The sequence below is a fragment of the Nyctibius grandis genome, chromosome Z, assembly GCF_013368605.1.
Source record: "Nyctibius grandis isolate bNycGra1 chromosome Z, bNycGra1.pri, whole genome shotgun sequence".
Classification (NCBI taxonomy): Eukaryota; Metazoa; Chordata; class Aves; order Nyctibiiformes; family Nyctibiidae; genus Nyctibius; species Nyctibius grandis.
In genome coordinates, this window is record NC_090695.1 from 47,637,270 (window position 1) to 47,657,350 (window position 20,081).

At 37.0% G+C, this 20,081-nt stretch overlaps 1 protein-coding gene across 4 annotated transcripts in view; it reads left to right on the plus strand.

The window, feature by feature from the left end:
• Nucleotides 1–20,081, plus strand: part of COMMD10 (COMM domain containing 10) — a 146,787-nt gene that overhangs the window by 16,872 nt on the left and 109,834 nt on the right. For all 4 annotated transcript variants that reach the window (XM_068423898.1, XM_068423897.1, XM_068423900.1 and 1 more), the window contains one exon: nt 11,107–11,217. In XM_068423898.1, coding sequence (XP_068279999.1) covers nt 11,107–11,217 — 111 coding nt within the window. The remainder of the gene's footprint in view (nt 1–11,106; nt 11,218–20,081) is intronic.

The window sequence follows — 20,081 nt, forward strand, 5'->3', positions numbered from 1 at the left end:
TATGGTTAATAAAAATGTGTGCCTTATCTCTAAAATCTGTCTAACTTCATTTTTCCACCATTGGATCTTGCTATGTATTATTCTGCTAGATAAAAGAGCCTGTCAGCTATGACTTTTCCATGTAAGTGCTCCTACACTGGTGCATATTTTTACTGCAACTCTGTGCCCACAAATTTCCGACAGAGAGACTGAGCACACCACCACTTTTACCTTTTGCACAAAGTGAATCCCTAAATACTAGGGTTTTGAAGACTTGAGTGCTGTTTCAAATGTTTGTCAAACAGTCCCTTTCTGTTTGCTTTCAATCTAGCTGCTTATCAGTTAAAATACATGTAAAGATGAAAACCTGCAGTAACTTCAATTAAGGAAAAGTCTTTTGAAGTTGTTCCTTAGCACTAGTCTTGCTCTACCAATTTCATGTCATATTATTTCTTCTGTTTCATCCCTTTTGAAGTACACTGGTACTTTTTGGTGTGTGTCTTTTTCCTTTTTTAAATTCAAAGATTAAAGATGCGAGGGGTTTTGGATTGAATATTGAACGAAGAAGTCTAAAAATATCACTTTTGCTGGCATGTGTGCTAAGTATGGTTTGCTGAAGAGAAATAGGACTTTATCTTTGCAGACAAAAATGGGAAGTCTGAGGAAATTAACCCTCGAAGACAGAGCCAGTCTTGAATGAAGAATCTAGTTCATCGTACATATTCACTGAATAAGATGGCTTTAGGTACATAATTTGTACAGATTTTCCTTTTGGAGTTAAATCTCAGTCTCTTCTTCTATTTTTAATATGCTGTTATTATTCAAATCCTCTCTGAGAAGTAACTGAGGTACTGGCTTTTTGGCTTCCTCCTCTTGCTTTTTCTAGCATTAATTACAAGCTGAAACTCCCAGTTTACAAAGTTAAAACACTTACTGCTCATAATTTTTTTTTTTCCTGCCTCCTAAATTTACTGATATCATTGGGGAAAATTGTGGTGAGGTATTGGAGAGTTGCACAGCAAACATAATGCATGGCCTGTGGCTCTCTTCAGTGCCTGCCTATCCCACTCACTTGGTTTAATCACTTGACTGGGTCTTTGGCCCAACCTATTTTCAACCTATTTTCAGTCTGTTAGTCTTCCGATGCCTTCTTTAGAGGCTAAGGTACGATCCATATAAGTAGTTTCTCTGTTTTTTAAACTTTCAGAAGTTTTTCCTTTTGGAATTGTGTTCTATTTGGTCAGTCTTTTTACAGGGTTCTGTAAATTCGCTTTCCGTCTGCCTGACCCAATCCAGCCATTTCCTTGCCCTTATGTTACAACTACCACTATTTCTAGTTACAGACAATCAATAGCATGTGGTACTACTTCAGGGCCTAGAAGATTATTCTTGTCTACTGGTGAAGAACATAGTTGCTGCTTTCCTTTCCTTTTCATTTTGTTTTGTTTGTCTGTTTGCTGATGATCTTGCCTTATCTGAGAGAATAAGGCAGAATCAGATTTGACGTTGCATTCTAGTATTGTGACTAGATAAGATCCATCCAGTGATTCTTATTTTCTTATGACTACACAACTAAGATACGTTGCAAAACTATCATTAAGGTTGCAAAGTCCAGTCTTAAAATTTAGTAGGAGGCACTGTAGTTGACTGTGGAACCTCTGCTTAACTTAGACATGTGTTACAACTGCCTTTAATTACAGACTTTCATGCTATTTAAAAAAAAACCAACCCCTATTATCCTGACTTTGTTTTACAGATGGGTGGAAGTATGTAAGGTTTTATTGGTAGTTACATATCATTTTTGTGGTGCCTGCTCTGAGTCTTGGGTTTAATTTGAAGATTTGCCTGGTACCGTCAGCTGAAGATGCTGGTCATTCAATTTGTGATTCATATCTCTGGATAAAAATTGAGTCTTACAGATTTTAAGTCTGCCATTGAAGAGTACTTTTCACTGAACCCACAAAATGCCTTGGTAATACATTTATAAAACAGGGATACTGAATTGTATTGAATTTGAATATGTTTGTACAGTAGGGGAACAGATTTTGAAATACTGAATACCATCAGGTTTTTCCATTGCTATTCAAAATGTGGTAGAGGACTGTAGTCAGAAACTTCATGCAACCAGTGTGACAATCCAGCTGTTTCACTGCAGACTTCCTCACCTGTGGAGCAGTTGTGACAGCGAGGCTTGCTGAAAAGAAGCTGCAACATCCAGAACTTCCTGCAAAGATATTAATGCCACCTTAATACAACTGAAGTCAGTAGCAACAATAGAGAATAGAAATTGTTGTGTTTATGCAGTCATCTCCCCTGCTCCTGGTGGAGGGGGGACAGTTTCCCGTCAGTAGGAAACTGATGTTTGATCTGGGGCTTATCTTAAAGCAAACACTCTTTTCCTGTTTACAGAATATTTCTGTGATGAAAACCTTACCTGTAATGACTGGCAAATTGTGCCGGTCGCTCATTGCCTTCCTCTTAAAAATGTGCACTTTTTTTTTTGTTTTAATATTTGTTTGCTATATTGAGTATACTTTTGGCTTCATCCTGCTGGTGTATCCTTGGCACTAATGTTCTTTTCTTAAGCATACAGGGAGAGTTTTTGAAGGAGTTCAGTCAGACCTCTTCTTGGCCTCTTACCCAAATTATTTTCATCATCACAGCAGGCAAAACTGACATTTTCATATCTAATTTGGAGTTTTGATTCTGCAATGCTGAGTGTGCTGATGGAGAGCAGAATTGTCATCTTAGGCTGTAAATTTTAGAGAGCAGACTTAATGGTTTGCTCTAGTTTTATGTTGGTGTGATTACTCAGGTCTTGTTAGAGTAGTGCGTTGTAGACCAATGCTTTTCTTATCATGTAATACACCTTCAGTCCTTTCCCATCCGTACAAAACGGGTAGGCAATTTATTAAAACTATATATACGTGTTGCAGTACTTGCTTTAAATGAAAGGTATTCATTTATGTAACTGTGACTTAGTATATTTTGTCTAATTTGATTGCTGAAAGATGAGGGCAGGGGACCCCCAAACTTTAAAATGTGAGTATTCTGGCTTTCATTTTCTACAATGAAATGAGGACTACTGGGTCTTCAGTGGAGGAGCTACGGAAATTACTCTTTCAAGAACTCAACTGAGTGAAAGGATAGACATACTAATTTTCCTCTAGGTTATTTGGTTAGAACAACTGAAATAAGTGTATTGTAAGTGGAAGACCTGCAGCAGAAAAATTCTTAATTTATGGGTTATTTATTTTCTCAAAATATTTTGTTAGTTGGAAAACATTCTTAAATGTTTTGTGTCAGTGTGATGTGTACTATTGTAATAATACGAGAAAAAGATTTGCTGAAGATGTCTTTCATATCCTGTTATCTCTCACTTCACTATTCTTAACAGCTTCAACGCGAGTAATACTGTGGATGTCTTAAATGACGTAAACAGCTCTTTCAGATTTTTCCAGTTGGAAAATTGTAAGTTGGACTGTTCCTCTCAAATTAAACGGAAAAGTAGCTGAAATGAGTGAGTTAGTATCTGAGTTAAAATGACAACATTCAGATTTCTTTTGTTAAAACAGGATTTAATTTTTCTCTTTCTTTAATTGTTGCCTTTGTGGGCAGGATAGGTTCCTTTCTAAGGTACCTGTGGACAGAAACAGAGAGTTGTTTATTTTCCCGATTACTGCAAGCAGCCACATCATATAGTGCATCTTCTGAATTTGTCAGGCTCTATCTTTAAAGTATCTAATAGTTTTTGCGCACACTGGTGCTATTCGAGGGTAGTTCTTGAACTTTTTTTCTCCAGCTATTGTAAATCTACTTCCTCAAGAGTGGACTGAAGCCTGGATTTTTGTCCCCTTATTACGCACTCTCCTATAGTGTTAGTTACTCACTCTTAACACTATAATAGTAGAAGTTTAGACTTTGGAATCTTAAGTTATCAATATTTACTTTAGACTGTGAATTAAAGTAGTTTTTTAACTAAGTGAGCACTCCAGCAGTGATGTAGTAGAGCTGAACTTACTTCCAAGAGTAGTTGCTGTGTGTAAACTGATACAATGCTCTTACAGATACACCACATTTGGTAGAAATAGATGAGGAAGGCGTAACTCTGAAAAATAGTGCCATTACACTTGCATATTATTTTGGTTTTTCGTACAAAAAAAAGCCTTATAGAAACAAACGTGTAGATTTTTTTCTCAGGATATGAAAGGCATAATCTCATGTGCAGTTAGCATTTAGGTTATCACAAATACCAGGTCATTTTGAATTGGATGGCATCTCAAAATAAGGATTAAAACATTTGAAAATCAAATGGGTGGGCCTGTGTACCAGTGGAGTGTGAAACTGATCTCTGTATTACTGTAACCATCCTACTTTATCTGAAATAGTTTGTTAGGCTTCTGCCTACCAGAAGAATGTTTTCTGTGGCACCTGTAAAGAATGAGTCAGTAAGAAGTTCCTTTTGGTGTTCTATTATGCAGTTTTTAAAAACCTTACAAAAATGAAGTAAATTACACTGCTTCAGCCCGTCCTCAAATTAATCAGACTGATTGTGAAGGGATGTAACTATAGATGCACTTAAAGTACCCTGAAGTGGCTCTTTGAGTATTGACTCAGTGAGGGGACTTGGATGTTAGTTCTCAGCTGTGCAAGTCTAAACGAGCATTCTGTGCCATAGGAACTGCTGGCAACCAAGAACAGGCATGTCCATATTAATCAAGTCCTTCAGCACCACCAATACTACAAGAGGTAGTGCTATTAGAAGCACTCAATTTTGTGCCAAGATTTACATTTTCAGAAGGGTTGTTAAGATTTATTTTCAGCTATGCTGAGGTTAGTAATGTCCGTCGAGGCCGATTTGACTGAACTGATACGTGCATTATGAACTAGATGAATAAGATTTAGTCTCATACCATAGTTTCCTTAGTACACGTTCTTCTTCTCAATATTCACAACATGTAACCTAGTTATTCTAAAGATTACTCTTACTGGCTTTTAATTCTGACTGGGCCACAAGCTCAGTTTGCTTTAAAATTCTCGTCACTCATGTTGGAAAGCTTCAACTGCCCCTTAGAAACTTCAGGGTAATGAAAACCTTTTGCTCTCTATAAAAGGCACATGTTGTTGGGGGGTTTTGTTGCTTTTAGAAAGAAGTCTGTACATAGAAAGTAAACCATAACCCATTGACAATGGGAGAAATACCCCATTGAAATAATACAATATTTCAGTTGTATTATTATATAGTTGATTTTCAAATATTACCAAATGTAGTGGTAATGTTACCACTTTTTTTACCAATTACCTCTTGGCAATACTGAAAACATTTGTTGTAATAGTAGTAGTAGACTTCACAAATTGCATATGCTAGTTTGCTTATGCTGTGTGTTCCTTTCCCATCCAGGGCTTTCATACACTTTTCCCCCCATAAAAATAAAAGTACAGAACACTGCTACTAATTTAGATTTGCTTCTGCATTCTCTGCCCATCAGACTTGTTAACAAGTGTTCAGCCCAGAAGTCTGTTTTTCTCACTTTTTAGACTTTAAGATGAAACTCTAATTTTGAGAATTCTTTTTCTTGCTCTTTGCTAAATGCTAATCAGCATTTCTCTCTCTCCCTGTAGAAATGTGTATAGTCATTTGTTTCTCTGAGAGGCTAATAATGGATATGCCAGGATCTTCATGATTTTTCCTGTAGCCAGTTTATCTATAGTGGCTTGTTAAATCATATTTAACCTATAATGCTGATTAATTGCATTTGCCCACATGTTCTGAATCATGTATGTGTTCTGAATATAATACAATTATTCTCTCATTAACTGAAGACTATGATTTTATGTTTTAGTATTACACAGCAGTGAAGTACATAATATTTTATTCTATTTAGGGAAAGCTAGGTGTTCTGAAAGCAGCAACTCTTGCCAAGAGAATGGAGTGCAAGAATCTGAATGAAATAATTACATCTTCTTAATATGTTAAATTTGAGCTGTAAAGTGATTGGCTATTTTGTAACTGTCTAAATGTCTGATGGTTATAAAAACCTCAGTCATGTTGATTTTGTGTGTCCAGGCAGTATTTGCACACTGTAATTCTTGCAGGTTCGGTGCTTTTTTTGCTCATCGATACTCTTACGTTCTCTGAAGTCAATGCTTACAGCACTTTCTAAGGGACAAATAGATGCCAAATCGTGGATTACCCATGGAGAAGAAATAGTGGTTTGCATGGTATTATGGCATCCGGCTTGCATTGCACTACTCACATCAGTATGTTCTGAGGGCAGTAATACTGATTTTATATAGTTCCTGTAATGACTCATTATGATATTAGATGACCTTCTGAAAGCTTCAGCTTCTAGAAGTGGGTAATTTATATGAAAATTCCAGTTTTCCGTTTCAAATTAAAACAAGCTTCCAGTCTTCATGGGTGTAGAGACAGACAGGAGTTGTTATCCCAGTATATTTCTCAAATCCAAAATAAAAAAACACCCCCTTTCCCTGCTGCAGTACTGACTGAGCATTTAAACCCCCTTTTCCCTCTCCTTCCTTAAAATTACTGGACCCTGGTCCAGAAATTTTCAGCGGCTGAAGTTGGAAGTATTAGGGAAGACATTTTAGGTGCTTAATGTATTTTCTGAAATTCTGTTTCCACTTTTAGTTTTCCTTTTTTCACAATATTCCCACTTATTTTCTTTTCTGAAATTAAGGTCCTTGCCAACACTTTTTTCAGTGTGAGTTTCTCAGTCACTTTGGCTCTGTTCTTCATCCTTCATGTTGGTGCCCTACAATATGCCTCTGCTGGACATCCAGTCAGCCTTCACTCTCAAAGTCGTAGTCCTTCGTTTTTGAGTCTGATATACTGGTTCTTGTATAGCTAAGATGTTTATTTTCTCCTTGACATTTTTAGCCTGAATTTCTTTGCCAAAGAACGTATATTTGATTTCTCATTAAAAAGTACAAGATAAATATCTTTATGTAGTTGAGAAAGGAGAAGTATTTTAACTTTTTGACATCTAATATAGAAACATGTCATGTTTATCTGATTTCTTGAATTTCTTCTCAGTTTTGGTTTAATTTGTAGTAATGTTTATGGGCAGTCACAAGTGAAAGTAAGGAACTGTGGTGAAAATATGCGAGAAAGAGACAACAGTATGTAAAAAAAACATGGGCTGTAAATGATGAGGGAAATGGTGGATTCTGTGGGTGTTAATTTTGGATATATGAAATCCTTTATTTGGTTGGAGATAGCGCTTAAAGTTCATATCAGATAAGCTGTGACAGCTGACTTGACGTTTAGTGCACGTGGGCTTTTTGCAGAGGGAGACTTTCACCCAAATGTTTTACCATAGTTATGTTAGATTGACGATGATCTTGTCCTAATATGTAAAATATTACGCTCTACTAGTTAGTATGGAGAGTAGTCTGGTGGACAAGACAACGGGCATGAGTTGGAAGTTCCCATGTTTTACACTGGAGGAAAATGACTGTAGATACCATAGACTTCATCATAGAGAGACCAAAGATGATATATTTATGTACCTGTAAAGGTGTTAGTGATCTACAGATGAAGAATCAGATCCTCTCATATTAGCGGCACAGGCAGCTCTCTAGTGTGGATCTGCCCCTGGGGCAGGCGTGGATGGCCACTGACAAGCACTGTGTTTGTAGGGGGTAGAGAGCTAGTTTGGCAGGTATAACACCTTATCTTTTCTACATCTAGTACTGAGTGAGCACTGGAAGGGAGAAATGTATAGGTTCTTCCATGCCTGTTAGTGCTGGCTGTCATGATATCCTCTTCAGAAGCCTGAGTAGAACAAAATGGACATGGAAACCGAGGATTACAGGGGTTTTCGAAAGCTTCCTTATATCTTTGTTGTCCTGGATCATTTGCCGTAGGGTTTATGGAGCAGATCTGAAGCATTTTCATATGTGCTTACTATTGGTTTTTAGTATCTATGTTTTTTCCTTTCCTTGTTTGCCAACTTGCACTTGTTTTTTTTGTTTTCTAAACATAACCCTGAGGTTAAATAAGTGCCAGAGATACCAGTGAGAACTTACAGCGCTAAATAGTACATTTTCAACAGTGTTCATTGTAGCTTGCACATTTCTAAACTGCTGATAAGAAATTGTAAAAAGAAGCTAAAGGTCTACAGTAACTAAACCCATGGCTTTATTTTCGTCCTAGTTATGGAGAAATACTTCCACCCACCCCAGTAAATGCTTTTCAGGTAATACATTGCAAGTTCTGGCACCATATAGTCTTTCCCAATGTTTGTTTTCTATAACACGTTTTATATCACAAGTGAAAATAGTTTTGTAGTCCTTTCATTTTTGAAAAAAATTGCCTTAAAATGTGTACCACTTCGTGGCTACCAAATACTGTACATTGACACAAATACCATGCAGAAACGTGTCACCACTCTCAAAAGGTTAATTGATATTTCATGGTGTTGAATGTCTTCTAAGTAAACATGACCATAGCCAAACACGTTACATTTTTCTTTCAAGAAAATAAATAGATCATTTTGAAGCCGTAGGCAGCATACTATTTGTTAATCAAAACTTGTTCTCATACATTCTTTAAAAAAGAAAAGACACATGAAATGTACAAGAAAAACAAAGTAATTTTAAGGTAAAGCAATATAAAAAAGAGACTTACGGCTGCTGTTCAGCTATAAACTCAGGCCACTGTACTGCCACATATATTGTATTTGTTCTGAGCCCTCTACAATATTCCTGGGTAGATGTGTATTAAAAGTGAAATAGAAGACATAAATTTGAATTTCTTTACTTTTGATGGTTTGTTTTTCATGCTACATACAGTACACTTTAACAGCTTTAGAAAAGTCTTAAAAGTCAGGTTTCCTTGGATATTGTTCTTGTCTCTAGTGGCATTGTTTTATAATCCTGGATAAGCTGCTAGCCTGTCTAAAGCTTGGTTTCCATACTACTATAATAAACTGTTTAAGTAATTGATAGAAATTCCTTTCTAAATTGAAGAATGCAGGGCTTGAACCTTAGTGACTGCAGTATGAAGAGCTATCGCATTCCAGGGCTTGCTTACTGTTTCTTTGATCTTAGTGGTTAGGTGTTTTGTGAAAATAGGTGGTACTGTTCCCTGTTGCCTGCTTCAGGCTGCTGCCACCACTAGCCCTTAAGTCAGCATTTGAGTCCTTCTCTGTTGACCATTATAAATTTGATAAGGTTCTTTAACTGAACTGAACTTCTTTCTTGCTCTAAAACCTAGTGTAAGGCAAGATGCTAAGATTTTTATGCTCCTGAAAGAACCAGATGTAATTTCTTTACTTGATTTTATTGAAGTTTGTGGAGAGAAAAATGTTTTCTGTCTGTGTCATTCTGGTGTAATTTGCTGGAAGATTCCAGATACTGGCCAGCACAGGGGCTTAACCAGCTGTCCATTAGTATGATTGACTTGAGCACCTCCACAGAATCCAGTTGGGATTGTGCTGTACTTCTGAGTGGGATGAGCAGTGCCGTATTATTTTCATCAACCAAGATGTAATCAGGTTAGAGGAAATCAAAACAGAGAATTATGATTAAAAATTAATCTGCCTTTAGAATTTATAAAACTTGTCTTTTAAAGCGTCTTTACTTCCTAGGCTGTGGGCATACTGTTACTAAAGCTACACCTACCACAAAATGAGCTAGACCAGATTTACAGCATTTTAGCTGCGTCCATTTGTGTTGTATGCATGCTTTCATCAATTTGATTTGTGTGTAAACTTCCTTATTTTTACTACACAATGAAGCCTGAATAGGGGCATTTATTGCAGAGCAGCTGACAGATTGCAGGCTGACCTGCTGAAGTTCCTCCTACTGTCTCATTCCTATATCTGTACACAAAGTCAGTCTGAGACTGTGTCTTTCCCTTAGCTTTTTTTGGCCTTGGCTAAACTTCGTAACCGTCTTAAACTGACAGTGATGGTTAATAGGTCATAATACATAGTTTTCCTTTTGGTGTGCTTAGTCATATGGCTTTCAATGTTTGTTACATAATTGGTATAATATCAATGCAGTGTAACATACATTAATGTGTATAATGTGTAAATGCTATAGCTGCAATAAATTTTGGAAGTTCGGTCTTTGAGCTGTGCCCATGGAAGATGTTTCTGCCACTCACTTTCTCTCCTATCTTTCATCTACAGAGTACTGTCACTGTAGGAGGCAGGGCATGTATTGGCTTCCCTGCTGTTCACAGTACAGAGCCTCTGGGATGGTTTTGTGCTGTTGATGATTTTTAGCTGAATTGTTGGGCTGGTTGGACTGCCACATTAACTGAGATGTGGCAGGCTTTCGCCTTTACCAAGTCAGCGATAGTGTTTACTAGCAGAAGGGAGGCACTAGATTAAAAAGAACTTGTATGCAAGTTAACTTGCCAGATGGTAAGACTTTGTATTTCTACTTTTCTTTATTCAAGAAGGCCAGGTAGGTTATTTTATGAAAGACTTGTAGTTCTGTTCTTTCGTACCTCATTTATGCATGAGGTGTAGCTTGATAATGTTTGAATATTACTTTAGATTAATGGTTAAAATGCAATTTGAAGTGTATTTTTATGTAACTTTCTGTTTAAATTCTGTTGCTGACATGCTTAACTGTTTTTTAGCTTTTCAGTAGTAACAATTTAAAAAACAGCATAGAATTATTTTTGTCATTAACATCTGTATGTAGTAGAACGCACATGAGTAGATTTGTTGATTAAGAAATTACCATTTTTAGCTGGTTTACCATTTATTGGTAAATTTTTTTCCTAAAAGAAAAATATATATGAAATAAAATCGAATCTGCAACTTTGCTGATAAACTTCCACAAGGAGGGGGAAACTATCTTATTTTGGATCCTTAGTTATGTTTTATGGATTGGTTCCAGCAGATATGAGGCATATGAAATCACTTTATTTAAGACGGTCACAGGCAGTTTGAACTGATAAATTTGGCAAGAGAGAGAAACAAATCTGTCTTAGAGTCCAGGAGAACTTGCAGAATGTGCGTTGTATAAAACTGCTTAACATTTGTAGAGCCTGATATGTTCATTGGTACTGACCATTCACAATGTTGAAAGTTGACCTGAGTGCTTTTGTACTATTTGATTATAATCTAAATTTGTGTTTTATAGCTTGAAACAATTGGATGGCAGCTTAATCTTCAAATGGCAGAGTCCATGCAAGCGAAGCTGAAGTCTCCTCGAGCTGTGCTAGAGCTGGGAGTGAGCAATGAAGATTCAAAGGTAAGAAATACATGTGTGGCAGAGTTGGAATGAGTTGTGGTGATGGCCTTATGTTCAAAGTTCTGAGGCATCAGTTGGAACTCTTGATTGTTGCTGATCTCACCAGTATTTTCATTTTTATATTTCATAAACTTATGGTAAGCACTTGGAATTGTGAAGTACTGATGTAATAGCATACATATTAGGTAGACTGAGAGCTGTGTTATCAGCTCTTTGGGCTGTAACGTAATAGAGAAATATCATGGGATATGGTTATTTTAGGTCTCTCAAATATCCCTATAGATAATTTATTTTTGTCATGCCCCAACAGTCACGTAGCATGTGATTGGTACTTATTACACTTCTAATGCCTAGTGGCTTGCAGCCTTCTACCATGTGTGTAGTTATGTAAGATACTACTCATCATTTGCAACCTTTCTGTGCTAATGATGTATTTATATGAATGATGACATAGTATGCTACAGAAAGCATACAGAAAGACATTGGCTACAGAAAGCCAATATTTGGAGGTTTTACAGTAAAGTCTTAAGTTCAAGGATTTTAGTGACTGGTGGTGTTTCTGTGCCAAAACCCACTAATTAACATATTTTTTTATTCATAAATGTCTCTTTTGTTAGCTAGCATGTTTTAAATTAAACACATGAATTGCTTTTAACCTTATCTTGCTAATGGAAATTGGAGTCTTTTCTTCTATGGTGTCTGTCAGAATATTTATCTGTGAAAAAAGTCAGTATAAAAGATTTGAGGGGAAAAATCAGACCTCAGTTCTGTTTTAGCATTGCATTTAAATCCCAGTAGTTTTACTAATGTGAGTGGAATTTCTGATTTATGTTAGAATAAAAGAGAATATACAGCTTATGTTTGTGCTTCTCACCAGGACTTCCAGCAGTTGTATTTTTTTCAGCAGTTCTCTGCAGTCTGTATTTTTGAAATGCAAATACAGGAACCAGACAATATTTTATGTCCAAGCTGCATTGGACAGCACTGTGTACAGATTCAATTCTGTGGCAAAACAATTTTTTAAAAAAAATGATGAAGAAATGGCACTTTCACATGACACAAAGTTCGTCTGTTTCCTTTACAAACAGAATGCAGCAAATGGATTTTTTTGATTGTTCCCCTCTATTTCTTTTTGTGGGTATAATTAGATACCAAAATCAGAATTATTTTGCAATAACTACAAGCCTAGAATAGACTTGTAACTGGCATTTAGGTAGAACAGTGTAACAAGAAAAACATACTAATGCTCTCACACTGCAGACACTGAAATTTAAAAATTGGTGTTGGTGTGAAGATAACTACAGGGTTTTTTGCTGAATGATTACATCCCAGTGTAGAATAGGCTTAAGATTGGCTAGTATCTGCTTGTATACTGACAGAAGTGTTGGAACATAATTTTTGTGCTGTATTTTGTATCTTCATGATCACTTTGTATTAAGTTATTTGAAAATTCTAGATACTAGATACTTTTTTTCCTCTGCAAACTTATGTGTATGCCTTTTGCACAGAAATTTGGTATGAACTTAATGTATATGTTCTTAATGATTGTCTTCATTTCTCACAAAACTTTTTCTTTCTTTTTCTTTTTCAATAATTCGTGGATATAATAACTTGAATTTTTTCAGGAGAGACACGAAATGCTGTTACAGAGGAGCTTTTGTGGGCTGGCTCATTAGGGGGCAGTAGTGCTCTTTTTCACACTGGCTCTTTGCTTTTTTTGGGATAACACTGGAATCAATTCTGAAATCAGTCGTTGTGGGAAGTGTTAAGTGTTTATATTTCTAATCTGTATATAACAATAGATATTTACCTTGCTCATGTACAAAACTAAAGTCTGCTAATAAAAAAAATTCTACTGAGCAAGGTAAATGAAATTGGCCTTTATTTCCACTTTTGCTAACTAAAAGTAATTGTACTAGTACATTAATGTTTACTACAACTCACTTCATTCAAAGATCATTTAAACAGTTCTTTGTCAGAACTTTGTCAGAAGCTGACATTTAAAATTAGTATTTAAATGATCTCTCCAGGAGAGGTAATCAGAAAACATACGGATATATGCATGTTATTTGTGCTTCGTGAAATAAAAAGAGGATCAGCTATATGCTATATAAAACTTTATAGAGTGTATTTTGTCAGCTTCAGATGAAATGCAGAGTCCCATAGGTATTAATACCATCAAAAGTAAGGTGGTCTTTTTTTCTTTCACGTGATTCAGGCTGCTAGTGATATTTGCATTGCCTGGGAAATATGCTGCTTGTGACTAGCAGTAATTGTGATCAGATCACATGATTTTTAGTAAACTGTTTTTTTCCTGGATTTGTTGCAAATTTGCTGTTTGCTTATACTTAGACTTTGAATTATGCTTGATTTGGATCTAACAAATATTTTGCGTATGCCATTAAAAGTTTTTCACCATGGGGTTGATTAAGTGTGGGAATGAGTTACCTGGAGAGGTTGCAGAGTTGCCAGCCTTGGAAATATTCAGGAGTCAATGGCACAAGTCCCTGAGTGTCCTGACTGAAGCATGGAGTTAACCCTGCTGTGAGCAGTGGAGTGGATCAGGCAGGCTGCCTAACCCTGCTTTCCAGCCCAAGCTGTCCTGTGATCTTAGGTTGCTTTGCAGCTCAGTTGCTGATGGTGTTTCGTATGAGGAGGGGAAAAAAGGAGCTTTCAATTAAAAATCCAATTAACAGTGGCTTCTTACAATGATTCAGAATTTGAAATGTTTGATTGCTTTTCTAAATCTGAGGGAAGTGGAATTTCTATGAACTAGGCACACAAAACAAGCTGGTATGATAGGAAACATATTTTTGAACTGCAAGATTCTTTTGCTTCCATTCTGACATTTTAACGAGTTAAGGCAACATTTAGAACTGATGTGTAAGATATTGGCTGTGTATAAGTGTTTTCTTTAATAATATAATTTGGTTTCAGATTATTTGGGCTGTTGAGTTGCAGCATAACAATCTGGGGATTTTTTACAGACTATTATTATTTTTATGGCTATACGGTAAATAAACCAGTAGAGGGAGCACAAATTAACAATCCTCATAATCTGTGCTGCTAATTATGATTTTGATATGCAAACAAAGACTGATCCCAAGTGCTGTGTTTATTTAATATCTGTTTCTTTGAGTAATTTATTTAATAATTATCCACTAGGCACACACTCACACATTCTTTCCCACTGTTAATAGCAGTAATTCCTTAGGCTGTCTAGTCCAGACCTTTCTAAACAGCTGCGATCATTTTCTATAGCCATAGGAGTCATATAAAAAAAAATATTAGTAAAGGCTGTAGAAAAGGTCTGAGGGCCTCAGAAATGTCACATCATTGCTGCAGAATATCTCTGCAGAGGAATGTGGGAAGTAAAAATGTGTTCTTAAAGAGCTTCTGCTATGCCTCTTTGCTAGGAAGATCCGGTAAGGCGCGTTACTACATAAGGTATTTGTTATTGTGTATTTTTACACGTGACCTGTAGTTAACATTTGTGCTTGAAAATTGTTAGGCCAAATAAACTGTTGTGCTCAGTGTTGTCTCTCGATAGTTATCCTTTTTTTTTTTTTCCTGTAAATCCATTGACAGATTTCATTAGATTCAGTTATCTAATTACAATTTGTCCTATGGAAGGCTTTGCTCTTTCCTTGGTTTTCCTTCTCTTTATTTCATCTATGATTTTTATTCTTAACCATTACAGACTTCTTGGTGGAGCTCTTTATTTCAGTGTGAATGCTATATGTAGATTCCTTGTGAGAATTCAATACTTGGTTTATTTTGTTCCTTCTTTATACATGTATTTGAAGAATTTTGTTACAGGATTTTGTATGCCAACACAAGACAAAAAATAACTGATAAATGTGCTGGTTTGTTAAACCTGCTAATGTAATACTTTTGACGAAAGACAGATAATACTAAAATCTTACTATACTAATTAGATTTTATTTCCTTTTAATTAATTTCTCTAACTTCTAGATGCTTTAAAAGGGGAATATAACAATGGAAATATTTTAAACGATTTTTTTCTGCAGCCGTTTGTTTAAAATCAAAATGGGGTCTGACTGCATTTGAATACATATTCATGATTCTACAGAGTAAATAGAAGTCTAGAAATCTTAAAGGATTATGTCTTTACTTCTTAAAATAACAGGACATGGTTTTCTTTTTTTTTCTCCTAGTTTTTATGGACTTTTGATTCTGTCACGGTTTAAAGCTGGGCTGGCGATTAAACCTGCGGCAGATGCCCTCTGTTATCCCCCCCCTCCCCCCAGAGGGAAAGGGAAAGGGAAAAGGGAGAGAGACTTCCGGGTTGGAAAATTAAAACAGTTTTAATAAACTATAATAATGAAAAAAAAAAGTATAATAATAATAATAAAAAATAATCAAATATATACAAATATATATACAAAACCAAGATTGAGCTCCCCTGAAGTCAGCCACGTCACCACCGGCACTGCAGGGCAGGCTCCGGGAAGGCCCAGCCTGGGCCTAGCGATGGTCGAGAGCTGGATTCAGGAACGCACGGATCGGGATCGGGGGCAGCAGGAAAACAGACGGAGTCCTCCCTGGACACCGGCCATAGCAGAAAGAGAGCGAGACCCTCGTGATCCCCCCACTTTATACCGAGAATGACTACTGCACTTGACTAGTCTTCCCTTGGTTTCTCTCAAGAATAAGTACAGCAAGAGCCTTTCTGCACAACATCCCTACCGGTGCCTCAGTGATAACTACAAACTTCGAGCGTTATCAGTCCTGGAAGCAGACACTGTCTGCAAAAACATGCAGTTAGTTTCAGAAAGTGCAGTTACTTAGAGGAGACTTAGCTGAAAGTAAAAATCACTGAAAGGAAAATCGGCCTGGTTTAGGCCAAACCAGGACAGATACATTTATGGACTTTGAACAAATCTAGACCTTAGACGTTTTGCTCTGTTTACTTCAATAAGTATGCCGTTCTGCTTTCTAAGTTTGCCATTGTGAATACTTTCGCCATCTTTAACAGCAAAGCAGAGCAGATGAGAAACAAATCTTTTCTTCTAGCAGAGCTAGATCAAACATTCAATTCAGGCTGTAGATTCTGTGTAGCCTATATGGCATGCAGGCAGGACCTGCACTTGGATGGATAGTTAAGGAAATATAGGGGTGCTTCCCCTTTCCCCTCAGTTTAGCCCTTTGTTTCCTTCTGAAAAGAAGTTATATTTGTGGAGTGGCGTAACAGTGAGAGCTGGTGGATGCCAGTGATATGTTCCCACTCCAGAGAGGTAGAAGGTGGCAGAGTTGGGCATCTATACCATGATGTGCCCCCTTCTTTTGCCTTCTCAGTCCTCAGCTTTTAGGGTGAGGCATTTAGATGCCTTTTTTTTTTTTTTTTTTCAAAATAGAGGAGTAATTTATGTCTGTATGGCCTTGAAAAAAGAGGACAATTAAAAGACATGATGCTGGAGGAAGTGTGATGAGGTGCAAACTAAACAGTTGTAAATTGCTTTTCCCATTCATCAGCTACCTCTCAACCACCTTCTGTTCTGATAAAGACATCACCCTTTTCCTTCTCAGAACACAAACAAGCTTGAATGGAGCTTAGTGTTCTCATCAAGCAGATTTGTAAGTCTCTAGCAATTACAAAAAGTAAGTAGGACAGGCCTTGGATGAATGCAAAATATTTAAGGATGAGATTGAGAGAAAAGGTTTTTTCATTCCTGTATAGAGGAGGTAGTTGGAGGCCTGGATAGCCTCAGATAGCACAGTCCTGGTTCAAGGTCTTACTGAACTTCTGTATACAAGCAAGGTTGCTGCTTTTGGCAGGTACATCATGAAACCAATTTTGTTCTGAGAACTAAAATCTAATAAATACCGCTGCTGATAAGAAAGCAGAAACTTCCCTAAGAGGAGGTTTCAGAATATTGAGAAAAGTCCTCATATTTCTAGGATCTGTAGTAAGAATGACTGTGTAATCTTGAGTATGTGGAACAGCTCAGAAGAATGAGCCTGAAATTTATAATTTGCTCCCAGGCTGTCACCTTGCTACAGAAAGCCGTCAGAAATGTCATTGCTTAATCACGAGAGCCAGAAATTCCAGACTTGCAATGCACAGCAGTTCTTGCATTAGACTGGTTTTGATCTGTCATATATATTATCTCTGATTAAATCCATTTAATTAGAGAAAAAAAAATGAAGCTGCAGCCCAGAATTTTCAAGATGCTGAGGGGACTTTTGTTTTCTTAGCAGCGTAGAATGGGATGGCAGAGTAACTCATGTCCTGTAAGTTGTGAGTAGTTTGATATTTTACTTAGAAACCGTTTACCAGATAGTGTGACACCAGGAGTATGCACCCACCTCTGGCAATTTTACTGCAGGGTGCAGTTAATTAGCTGGCTCCATTTGTGATCTTGCATGATTTAATTACCCAGCTTACAGTAAAGATCTCTTTACAGGGATCTATTTACAGTATTCTGTTTCACCTCGCTATATACACAACTTATGAATACAATCTATAACTCATGAATTTACAAACCCTGTAATGGGCTACAGCCTCTGCACATGCTCTCTTCCCACCAAAACACTCATAACTTTATCTGTGTGTCTTGTGACGTGGAATTCAAGAGGAAAACAGTCCCAGTTGACCATGTACACTTGGTTGCAGCCATGGGCAGTACTAACTATAGTTTATACTGAAACTTTTGTTTTGTACAGGAGTAATTGAATTGCCCATAATGTGTAACCTTACCATTGTCAGTCCAAATAAGCAGCAGAAAAGTAGCTGAAATACTTAACTTCTAAGTTTAAACTTGGTGACTCATGTGATTGTCAGGCAGAGTTAAACTTTAAGGCTTTGAGGGCATTTGAAAAACACAACGATCTGATGAGGTTTTCTCATTTAATGCGATTGTGCATGCCACCTTTTTTCTTACAAAATTTGTTTCCTATTTGCCTCAAATTGGTTTTGTAGACTTGGTCTTTCAGTCTTTTCACATGAAGAAAAACCATTCCTAGGATTCATTGCAAATTCTCAGGAATCTCTATACACTTTCTTGCCTGCTATTCTCAGAAACTGTGAAGTGTTTTAGCAAATGAACCGTTGTCTTCATTTGTGTGTAGCAATGGAAAATAACCCTGTTTTTTCAGTACTTCTGTTATGCTTTTGCAGTACTTCCTGGCAGTACTGATCCCCCTGCTTTTACTGAGGGAATAAGCTCTGTGGTCCCTTCACAAATGTGTTAAAATTGGCATGTCTCCCATGTCTGTTTCTTCCTGACTCTAAGGTAGAAAGATAAGGTAGTGTAAGAAATGGGTGAGATTAGGGAGAAGTGAACACGAAAGTTGAACTTTCTCTAACAGTAAGGCTCAGTTGTACCAACATAGCTCTTCTGCATGTGTCCTCTGTTACAATGAAGTTGACTGCTACCTTTGGCGAGGGCAGAGGAAGACAACATGTAATCTCGAAGTCAGCATTTTCCTATGTGGATCTTTAAAAACAGACAACGCTTCTATGTATAGATACATAAACATGCAAAATTTCTCCTGAATGTTAAAAGGTATAAAATTCAGAGGGTCATAAGGCATTTAGATACAAGTGTATCAAGTGAGTAGCATTTTATGGCATTTAACTCTGGTGAGAGTGGTTGTCTCTTGCATTATTTGGCAATTAGTAGCAAGCAGAGAAGAGGTAGAATATGTTCTTTATAAAAGGAGAAGATTAACTTTTTATATATGAAAGCCTTGGTGTTGGGGAAGCTGTGCAGAACTACCTATAAACAAGTGTCTGTACGTTTTCTGAGTACCACTGGAAATGCTTCTCAGTTTTCCATCTTCAGCTTCTCAGTTCTTCCATCTGTAAAATGGTGAACTTGTTACTGCTCAGCAGTTGCAACTGGGAGAGACTTGCTTGTGGAAAGTTTTGTTGTCTATTAATCCTTTATTTTTCCTTGGAGGGGTTCTAAATGAGAAAAGTTATGAGAGACATGGAATTTTAAAAAAGGAATTTCCATGTGTTTTTTCTCAGTAGACTTATGCTTCAAACCACTTCACATGTTTAAGAGCCAACAGTGTTTTATTTTCCTGTAGCTGGTTCCCATGTAAGGGATACCTTCAGAGCTTGTTGGAAGAGGTAGGATTGTCTTCTACAGTCATGATTACTGCCTGATTTTCATTTATACTGACACTTCAGAAGCAGTTGCCCTGCTCCTCATCGCTGTAGCGGTAGCTTGGGAGCAGTCTGTGCTTTGCTCTTCACTTCTTGAGTGGCAATGGAAGAGGTGCACTCTTCTTAATGCATTGTCTTCTGGTAGTGCATACTGTGCTGGAGGCACTCCCTGAATATGAGGAGATCTTTAGACAGAGAGAAGCAAAATATAAAAAAGGAGGAGTTAAAAGATCTAAATGAATACAGAATGTTTTAATGAAAGTTGTGAACTTGCCTGTAAATGCCTCTAACTTTTGTAGGTGCACCATAGAAATGCTTTTTTTTGGAGACACTCCAAAAAGAAGTAGGTTAATGACTTTGCCTGGAGTATCCAGAAAGAACAGTATGGAGTGTTCAAAGAGAGCATTAAGTCTTATATAGACTATTTGTAAAAAAACAGAAAAGGTGATTAAATAGCAGGCTTGTAGTAGAGACAGAGTATGATGTCCACACCTGCTTAGACTGACTGCAGTGTTCTACCTTTTCTCTGCATAATTTCCTGTTTTTTTTCAGGCTTACTGTACTTGGTTAATATTTATTTTCTTACCACTGTATTTTAGTTCTGCAGCTGGGGCAGGATGGGCAGAAAATAGAGGAAACTTTCTGCCTCCCATTCCTGTGTTAAACAGAGCTGTTTACTGAAGCACTGCTCAGCAGGCTCTGCAATGGACATGGATAGAAATGGGAT